Here is a 10,400-nt window from a genome sequence, read left to right as displayed (position 1 = left end):
GGTCACTGGTTAAAGTATATAATATCTAAATAAATTATATATTTCGCCCGGGGAGAGGGCACTCCCCCACCTCATCCCCACAACCCCACCAGACGAAATGCCCAAAAGAAAATCTGATTATAAGACACAAGAAGCTTTGAATCTTGCCCAGATAAGCCACACCACTAATGCTAAAAGTGCACGGGCGAAAAGCTAAGCTCCAATTTAATGCACGTACGCAGCCTTGACCTATCTCTGATGTCAGACATTTTAAAAATATCAGCCTCTAGGGTTAAAATAAAAGTAGTTTCAGTCAATTTAATTAGTTTATTAATATTTAAAAATGTGTTAATTTATTATGTTATCAGATCTCGTTATTTAAAAAATAATAATTTAATAATTATTCATTATCTACTGAACAACTAGGTTTAAAGAGAGCGGAATTAGCATAAACTGAGTTAAAGCCCCTGAAAATTGAGCGTGAGTGATTCCTAACTTTTTGTGACGATGTGTGATAATGGGAAAATGGAGGATAACATTGAGGGGAGCTTTGTGACATCACTCAATGTTGGTCTGTAACGACGTGTGACGAAAGGGGTCGTTTTAGTGGGTGTAAACATCTGCATCTACTAATAACTACTATGGAGGATACATCCATGCTAATGCTTCTAAGATACACACATGTATGTATATATATATATATATATATATATATATATATATATATATATATATATATATATGTCAAAGACATATCATACACGGAGTTCAATTTTGACGTTCAACAATGCATGCTTATTTAAAATTTAGTTACCGTATATTGAAAAGGTTTGAGAACCTCTGATGTGTAGAGTGGAACTCTTTAACAGAAGTTAAAAAACGTAAGCTTTCTTTTATTTGAAGTTAAAAGTTTCATACTAAAAGTAAACAAGCACGTTTGCTACTGAATCTCATTCATAACATTTACAGCTGAAACATACAACTTAAAAAAAAGATTTAGCGGACCCTTACAATTTAAACACGATCGAAACAAACAAGGCAACTGTAGATATTTGCGCCTGCTGTTACCATCATGAAGTAGGCCTTCTAAAATCAAAATTCAAATAATGTTTTGAATTGTTCTGGCCCCACTTCTTCTTCTTAAATAATCTTAGCTGCTAGCTTAGTTCTTAATTTTAAATTTAGATTCTTACTTACTTTTTTATTTTTACTAATCTTATTTCTTAGGCCGGCCTAGACCAGAAACACAAATTTCGGTAATCTATCGTTTTAGGTACGTAAAATCTAGTGATGTGAAAAATTTGAGTAAATATTTCATATATTTTGGAGGATTTAAGTAGGCCGTTCGATTCAACACTTCCGGGTTTGTCATTTTCGTGGCATCTCACGGCTCATGCGCTTACTAAAATGGCGACCAGTTTCGCTTTCTCTAAACGGTAGAGGGATAAAACTATTGATTACGATGCCATCGTTAATTTTAGAAAACAGAACTATCCGTTTCTATTTCAGTCTGTTATTTAAGAATTCCCAGATGTACTTTTGACCTAATTTCTTTGTTTGTCTCGCAAGCGGCGCGTAAGTGAAAATAGCTCTATGTATTCTTGTCTTTTAAATCAAATAACTCTGAAATATCGCATTCCTTGGAACCCAGCCTATGTTACTTGAAAACTTTAAACTATTAATTTAACACACATTACAATTAACTGGTAATAATTTCTTGGGTTTATGAGATGTGTTCGTGGGCAAACGATCACCCCCCAATAATGCCATTTTATTATAATCTTGTTTGGTGAAAACGAGGCGCGGGAAAATGTGTGCCGCGCAAGAATCCAATCATTTGGCTAGATTTATGACTGTTTTTTTATGTCACACCTAAAAATAGAATGTTTACGCTTTCTTTGTTGATGATCGTTTTTATTATTTTTTAAACTGAAAGTATGAATTATTAGTTATATTGCAGATTTTGTAACTTGGTATACTTACCCTATATCAGTTTTAAAAGCATAGCATGCTAATTGTAAACAAATATAGTCATAAAACACAGAAATATTAAGTTCCAATTGCGATGTGACACACCCGGGTCACACCCCCTCAAGAAAACACGTGTTTATTAAGCTGTTTATCTCACTTTACATCAGTAATTAAAATTAATTTTCAAATTTTTATCAATTATTGGGTAAGATAAAGCACATGTTTACTAAAAATAAAAAATAAAACAAAAGCAAATTCTGTTTTAATGAGGGTCACGGGTCAAGTTTTTTTTCCTTCTGTCAAGTTCAGTGGAGGGTGCCACAGGCTGACCTGACTTTGGAATTTTTTTCAGTAATAATGACTTTGCACAGAAAGTTAAAATATGCTAAATTAGCTTAGTTTACTAGTGTTCTAGCTATTATTGATACATTTTTAATAAAAAAAATCATTCAGTAATTCTCATCAAAAAGCCTAATTTAAGTTTTGAAAGTTACAAAATGTTTCAAAATGGTTGCATCTGTTGGAAACATCGCTAGTCTTCATTTATTCCCTGAAAAGTTATAATTCAATTGTTTAAAAACAGGTACATAAATAAAACTTTAAATCCTCCTCAAAATGTGAAATAATTATAAAAATTTAAGGAGTCACCTGTTTTTCACATTACTAGTCGCGGGCGATTTTACTTACCTATAACGATAGATTACTCTTTTAGCCTTTTTCTTTTAGGGGCCTAACAAAATTAACTGTATTGTGTTGTTGAGTGGTTGCACTTTAGGCGGATCGTCAGGGGGATAGAATAGTCTGTAAATAGTGTATAACATCTTTAAAAAAATATTTTTAATAGCATGTTTAAATCTACTATTTAAGTTTATATCATGTTAAGTTAATCCCTTCAGGATAACTCATAGGCCTGAACAACAAACATTTAGAAGACAAGAAAAACCAGGCCACAGTAGCACTATTTAGTAAATATGCACATCTTCTTCCGGCTAGAATAGGTCTAAAAAAAATATTAGCGATGTTTTCATTTACTTTAGCAGCAATCTTGTTTAGGTTTTTTTTTGGTAAAATTATAGTTAGAGGTTCAGGGGAAATCATTCTAATTTACAGATGGCAGCTATTTATGTAGCAAATCATGCTCACAAACACTGCTGTTTAAGTTAATTTCTGGCCTATTATTGACATATTTAGCCATTGCTTTTGGTTTATTATTCACTTATCTATTATATTTGACACAAATATATCACACTATACTTGTATTAAAGCCATAACAAAGAGGCAACTTTTTTTCACATTATTAGCTTTGGTCGATTTTATGCACCTAAAACGATTGATTACCCAAATTATTTCTAACAATTAAATTAGGCTAGGTCTATTTAAAATATTTTTTAAGGCTCCTGTTAATTATTTATTAACTAAAAATTTATGCTAACATAATAAATAATATTTTGATTCTAGATGTATTAATTGATGTTTTATGAATTTATGGCAGAGCCCCAGTTGGTTATCATTTCATATGACCAATGACTGGGAATATCCAATATACTACTATTTTTACTACTAGGCCTACACCATTAAATATCATTTATCACTTTATTGGGGAATAAAGTATAGATCTAGATATCCAACTCCCAATTACCATTTTAAAAATAACTTAGATTAGGCCTAATATCATGTGAAATAGCATGTCCATTTTAATCAGCTATTATTCATGTTTCCATCCCAATTTTCCCAAGTTTTAAAAATATTAAATGGAAACAGTTCCAAATGGAAATAATAATATGGCTAAACAGATAAATAAATGAAAACTTTCTTTTTCTGCCAGGCTCAATGTGGATGGTTTACTTGTTTATTTCCCTTATGATTACATCTATCCCGAACAGTTCCTGTATATGCAGGAACTTAAAAAAGCATTGGATGCCAAAGTAAGCAATTTAATGGATGTGACTTGTAGCTTCACTAGCCATGTAACTTGTATTTGCACTATTAGATAAAAGGAATGTACATGTTAAATACTGAGACAGCAGTAACTCTGACAGTAGGGCTAACTTGTTGGTTATAGTAAATCCTTAGTACACACAACACAATGTTATATTTTGAAATTACATTAACACTTATTTAAAAGAAAACGTGTCTATGACACAATTGACATCCATCTCCAGTTTTGCCTTAATAAATTTGAATTAGAGACTGCTGATTGGATGATGTGTATGTTCCCATTTTTATTATGATTTAATTAATAACCAAAATTAAACCAAAATAATAACTGCTGAAAAAAAAAAAAACTATTTATACATGCCATTAAATTTTTCCAGGGCCATTGTGTACTTGAGATGCCATCTGGGACAGGTAAAACTGTATCCCTGCTATCCTTAATTATTGCATATATGAGGGTAAGTTCTGTTTGTTTCTGATTATCTAAATATAAATAAGTATATAGTTAAATTGCAATAATTTTCCTATTGTATCAAAATCCTGGTCATGAAAATTTATAAAATAAAACTCACAGAAATGTTCATTAAAGTACATATAATATATCAATGGAAATTTGTCTATTGTTGTTATGCAGGAATTAAATTTAGTACTGTTGAAATTTTAAAAATTGTTTTCTTTGCATTTTGAATTAACGTTGCTAATTTCTTATAATGTCCAGGCAAAACCTCTTGATGTTACTAAAATGATATACTGCTCCAGAACAGTCCCTGAGTTGGAAAAAGTAGGTGCTTTATTAAAGTAAATGTTTTACTCATTGTTTGTGATAAATGGCTTACAGTTTCACTGCATTAAGTAATTCATTGTAATTCTTTAATCTAGGTATGAGTTTATGTTGATTTATTAAATTATCCTTTCATCTCCCCTTCCAATTATTAAAAGAATGTATTTTTATATGTAGGTTGTTGAAGAGATGCGAGGGTTGATTGACTACTACATTCAGGAGACAGGAGAAGTTCCCAACTTTGTGGGCCTGGCGCTGAGCTCTCGTAAAAATATGTGTATACACCCTGAGGTCAGTTATTTTTGGATCAGGAAAACTATGGGATGACTTGGTGGTGTGTGTAGTTGTGGGATAGACTGGTGGTGTGTGTAGTTGTGGGATAGGTTGGTGGTGTGTGTAGTTGTGGGATAGCTTTGTGGTGTGTGTAGTTGTGGGATAGGTTGGTGGTGTGTGTAGTTGTGGGATAGCTTTGTGGTGTGTGTAGTTGTGGGATAGCTTTGTGGTGTGTAGTTGTGATTAGCTTTGTGGTGTGTAGTTGTGGGGTAGCTTTGTGGTGTGTGTAGTTGTGGGGTAGCATGGTGGTGTGTGTAGTTGTGGGACAGCTTGGTGGTGGTGTGTTGTGTAGTTGTGGGACAGCTTGGTGGTGGTGTGTGTGTAGTTGTGGGATAGCTTGGTGTGTGTGTAGTTGTGGGATAGCTTTGTGGTGATGTGTGTAGTTGTGGGATAGCTTGGTGGTGTGTGTAGTTGTGGGGTAGCTTTGTAGTGTGTGTAGTTGTGGGGTAGCTTTGTGGTGTGTGTAGTTGTGGGGTAGCTTGGTGGTGTGTGTAGTTGTGGGTTAGCTTTGTGGTGATGTGTGTAGTTGTGGGATAGCTTGGTGGTGTGTGTAGTTGTGGGGTAGCTTTGTAGTGTGTGTAGTTGTGGGGTAGCTTTGTAGTGTGTGTGTAGTTGTGGGATAGCTTGGTGGTGTGTGTAGTTGTGGGATAGCTTGGTGGTGTGTGTGTAGTTGTGGGATAGCTTGGTGGTGGTGTGTGTAGTTGTGGGATAGCTTGGTGGTGTGTGTGTAGTTGTGTGATAGCTTGGTGGTGTGTGCAGTTGTGGGATAGCTTGGTGGTGTGTGTGTAGTTGTGGGATAGCTTGGTGGTGGTGTGTGTAGTTGTGGGATAGCTTGGTGGTGGTGTGTGTAGTTGTGGGATAGCTTGGTGGTGGTGTGTGTAGTTGTGGGATAGCTTGGTGGTGGTGTGTAGTTGTGGGATAGCTTGGTGGTGGTGTGTGTGTAGTTGTGGGATAGCTTGGTGGTGGTGTGTAGTTGTGTGATAGCTTGGTGGTGTGTGTGTAGTTGTGGGATAGCTTGGTGGTGGTGTGTAGTTGTGGGATAGCTTGGTGGTGGTGTGTGTGTAGTTGTGGGATAGCTTGGTGGTGGTGTGTAGTTGTGTGATAGCTTGGTGGTGGTGTGTGTGTAGTTGTGGGATAGCTTGGTGGTGGTGTGTAGTTGTGGGATAGCTTGGTGGTGGTGTGTAGTTGTGGGATAGCTTGGTGGTGGTGTGTGTGTAGTTGTGGGATAGCTTGGTGGTGGTGTGTAGTTGTGTGATAGCTTGGTGGTGTGTGTGTAGTTGTGGGATAGCTTGGTGGTGTGTGTGTAGTTGTGGGATAGCTTGGTGGTGGTGTGTAGTTGTGGGATAGCTTGGTGGTGGTGTGTGTAGTTGTGGGATAGCTTGGTGGTGGTGTGTGTAGTTGTGGGATAGCTTGGTGGTGTGTGTGTAGTTGTGGGATAGCTTGGTGGTGTGTGTGTAGTTGTGGGATAGCTTGGTGGTGGTGTGTAGTTGTGGGATAGCTTGGTGGTGGTGTGTGTAGTTGTGGGATAGCTTGGTGGTGGTGTGTGTAGTTGTGGGATAGCTTGGTGGTGGTGTGTGTGTAGTTGTGGGATAGCTTGGTGGTGTGTGTGTAGTTGTGGGATAGCTTGGTGGTGGTGTGTAGTTGTGGGATAGCTTGGTGGTGTGTGTGTGTGTAGTTGTGGGGTAGCATGGTGGTGTGTGTAGTTGTGTGATAGCTTGGTGGTGGTGTGTAGTTGTGGGATAGCTTGGTGGTGTGTGTGTAGTTGTGGGATAGCTTGGTGGTGGTGTGTAGTTGTGTGATAGCTTGGTGGTGGTGTGTGTAGTTGTGGGATAGCTTGGTGGTGGTGTGTGTAGTTGTGGGATAGCTTGGTGGTGGTGTGTAGTTGTGGGATAGCTTGGTGGTGTGTGTAGTTGTGTGATAGCTTGGTGGTGTGTGTGTGTGTAGTTGTGGGGTAGCATGGTGGTGGTGTGTGTAGTTGTGGGATAGCTTGGTGGTGTGTGTAGTTGTGTGATAGCTTGGTGGTGGTGTGTAGTTGTGGGATAGCTTGGTGGTGGTGTGTGTGTAGTTGTGGGATAGCTTGGTGGTGGTGTGTAGTTGTGTGATAGCTTGGTGGTGGTGTGTTGTGTAGTTGTGGGACAGCTTGGTGGTGGTGTGTGTGTAGTTGTGGGATAGCTTGGTGGTGGTGTGTAGTTGTGTGATAGCTTGGTGGTGGTGTGTAGTTGTGGGATAGCTTGGTGGTGGTGTGTGTAGTTGTGGGATAGCTTGGTGGTGTGTGTGTAGTTGTGGGATAGCTTTGTAGTGTGTGTAGTTGTGTGATAGCTTGGTGGTGGTGTGTGTGTAGTTGTGGGATAGCTTGGTGGTGTGTGTGTAGTTGTGGGATAGCTTTGTAGTGTGTGTAGTTGTGTGATAGCTTGGTGGTGTGTGTGTAGTTGTGGGATAGCTTGGTGGTGTGTGTGTAGTTGTGGGATAGCTTGGTGGTGGTGTGTGTAGTTGTGGGATAGCTTGGTGGTGGTGTGTGTAGTTGTGGGATAGCTTGGTGGTGGTGTGTAGTTGTGGGATAGCTTGGTGGTGGTGTGTGTAGTTGTGTGATAGCTTGGTGGTGTGTGTGTAGTTGTGGGATAGCTTGGTGGTGTGTGTGTAGTTGTGGGATAGCTTGGTGGTGGTGTGTAGTTGTGGGATAGCTTGGTGGTGGTGTGTAGTTGTGGGATAGCTTGGTGGTGGTGTGTGTAGTTGTGGGATAGCTTGGTGGTGGTGTGTAGTTGTGGGATAGCTTGGTGGTGGTGTGTAGTTGTGGGATAGCTTGGTGGTGTGTGTGTAGTTGTGGGATAGCTTGGTGGTGTGTGTAGTTGTGGGATAGCTTGGTGGTGGTGTGTGTAGTTGTGGGATAGCTTGGTGGTGGTGTGTGTAGTTGTGGGATAGCTTGGTGGTGGTGTGTGCAGTTGTGGGATAGCTTGGTGGTGGTGTGTGTGTAGTTGTGGGATAGCTTGGTGGTGTGTGTGTAGTTGTGGGATAGCTTGGTGGTGGTGTGTAGTTGTGGGATAGCTTGGTGGTGTGTGTGTAGTTGTGGGATAGCTTGGTGGTGTGTGTGTAGTTGTGGGATAGCTTGGTGGTGTGTGTGTAGTTGTGGGATAGCTTGGTGGTGTGTGTGTAGTTGTGGGATAGCTTGGTGGTGGTGTGTAGTTGTGGGATAGCTTGGTGGTGGTGTGTAGTTGTGGGATAGCTTGGTGGTGTGTGTGTAGTTGTGGGATAGCTTGGTGGTGGTGTGTGTAGTTGTGGGATAGCTTGGTGGTGTGTGTAGTTGTGGGATAGCTTGGTGGTGGTGTGTGTAGTTGTGGGATAGCTTGGTGGTGTGTGTAGTTGTGGGATAGCTGGGTGGTGGTGTGTGAAGTTGTGAGATAGTTTGGTGGTGGTGTGTGTGTGTAGTTGTGGGATAGCTTGGTGGTGTGTGTAGTTGTGAGATAGTTGTGTACGGTGCATTACTGGGATAACCTGGTATTATTTGTTTGTGAGGGAATAGCATGGTGCAGTGTGTAACTGTGGGAGATTTTGGTGGAGCTTGTGATGCTAACTTTAAAGCCTCAAACTCAAGTTTTGCTTTCGGGCTTGATTTTATTAGTATGTTACTTAGTCCATCGGCTCTGATGAAAACCAAACATTAGTCAGGTCAGAGAAATGTAAAGATGACCAGGTACTGTTCTGACTGCTTAATCCCTCTGTGTGAGGAGTAACTGTAGCAACAGATTCTGTCCACTAAAAGCCAGAAGACCTAGATAGGGAAAATTTACCAGTTTATTTTTAAGTGCTATCTTTTTCATTTGATGTGGTTTTAAAAGCCTGAAAATAGTATTTAAGTTTCAAAGCTTCTGACTTTTTAATACATTTAAAAATATTTGAATTGTATATGTTCAATTATGTGCTTAAAGAAACCCTATTTGAATAACTAAATGAATAGGTCAGTAAAGAAAGAGACGGAAAAGTCGTTGATGGAAGATGTCACCAGCTCACAGCTTCATTTGTTAGAAATCGTCACAAGAACAACCCGGATGTACCAGTCTGTGACTTCTATGAGGTAAGGTGGAGTAGATTTGGTTATATCACCTGTTGTGTAAAACTTGACTTTCCTTTTTTATATTATATGTACTTTAAAGAACATTTCTGTGAGTTTAATTTTATAAATTTTCATGACCAGGATTTTGATGCAAATGGCAGAAATATTCCCTTACCACCAGGCATATTTGGACTGGTAAGATTTTTGTAAAAATTTTAGTCTACCAATGCATTTTTTTTCCATGTGTAAGGTTTTTCATAAAAAATAATAGGAAATAAACTTCCTGCACAATATTGTAAATTTAAAGTAATTTTGAAAAAAAAATTTGATTTTTTTCCTTACAGGATGAATTGAGGGAATACGGCAGACAGCGAGGCTGGTGTCCTTACTTCCTTGCCAGATATGCAGTAAGTTTATATTAGCTGAGGCGAGCTTAACAGTTTTTACTCTCTAATTTTTCCACTGAAATGTATTATCATTATTACACTGATAATAATAACCAAAGAAAACAATTACTTTTGTTTGTGAATGATTTTGCATGTGTCTTTTTATTATTTTTTTTCTAGAAATCAGCTAATTTAAAAATAAGGCACAGACTGATTTGTATTTAGCATTACTGTAGATAAATTTGCTAGTTACTTTTTAGTGATATTTATTCAGGTGGTTGTGCTTAAATATTATTCTTTTCAAATTTTCAACACTGTTCTTTTTTCTGTTATGATAAAATTTCACTTTAAGAATCATAGTTAATTCTTAAAAACTACGGTAACTGCAGTACTTTTATTCCCCTGTACAGATTTCTCAAGCCCATGTGATTGTGTACAGCTACTACTACCTCCTAGACCCTAAAATAGCAGAGCTGGTGTCAAAGGAGTTGCCCAAGTCATCTGTTGTTGTGTTTGATGAAGCTCACAACATTGGTGAGTAGATAGTGGACACAGTGATAAGTGTCAGTAATTTGTATGCATGATAGTGTGGAAGGTGAATATTTCACACAGCTCTACAATTAATGAGAGTGGTATAGCGTGGCCTAGAGGTAGAGCGATAGACTGCTAACCCGAAAGTCTCGAGTTCAAAATTTGGGCTGAAGTCAGTAGAACATCTCTGAGCCCATCCATCTGACTGGTATCTAACTCACGTTAGGGAAAGTAAATGCTGCAATGCATGTTGCTGACCATACTATCCCTTCTTATGCCAAGGTCACAGAAACAGGTGAACTCTACTTCACTTGCCCCAAGACCGTCAGGTTCAAAAAGGGAACTTTTACAATTATTGAGACAAAATTTAGAAATTAACTTTATAATTGGCAGTTTAATCCATGTCCATAAAAATAGATGGTCCCTACCTCATCTT

General features: G+C 38.3%; 1 protein-coding gene across 1 annotated transcript in view; it reads left to right on the top strand.

The window, feature by feature from the left end:
• The first annotated feature begins 895 nt into the window (after positions 1-895).
• The window catches only part of LOC131950494 (general transcription and DNA repair factor IIH helicase subunit XPD), a 31,430-nt gene continuing 21,925 nt past the window's right edge, over positions 896-10,400 (top strand). The window contains exons 1-9 of the mRNA XM_059312687.1: positions 896-1,056; positions 3,776-3,875; positions 4,266-4,343; positions 4,604-4,666; positions 4,844-4,957; positions 8,952-9,068; positions 9,189-9,242; positions 9,392-9,454; positions 9,844-9,967. Coding sequence (XP_059168670.1) covers positions 1,052-1,056; positions 3,776-3,875; positions 4,266-4,343; positions 4,604-4,666; positions 4,844-4,957; positions 8,952-9,068; positions 9,189-9,242; positions 9,392-9,454; positions 9,844-9,967 — 718 coding nt within the window. The 5' untranslated portion in view covers positions 896-1,051. The remainder of the gene's footprint in view (positions 1,057-3,775; positions 3,876-4,265; positions 4,344-4,603; positions 4,667-4,843; positions 4,958-8,951; positions 9,069-9,188; positions 9,243-9,391; positions 9,455-9,843; positions 9,968-10,400) is intronic.

Source organism: Physella acuta, unplaced genomic scaffold (assembly GCF_028476545.2).
Source record: "Physella acuta isolate Inbredline_101_S28 unplaced genomic scaffold, ASM2847654v3 ptg000768l, whole genome shotgun sequence".
Classification (NCBI taxonomy): domain Eukaryota; kingdom Metazoa; phylum Mollusca; class Gastropoda; family Physidae; genus Physella; species Physella acuta.
Note: the sequence above shows the minus strand (reverse complement) of the source record. Positions and strands in the feature narration are given on the sequence as shown.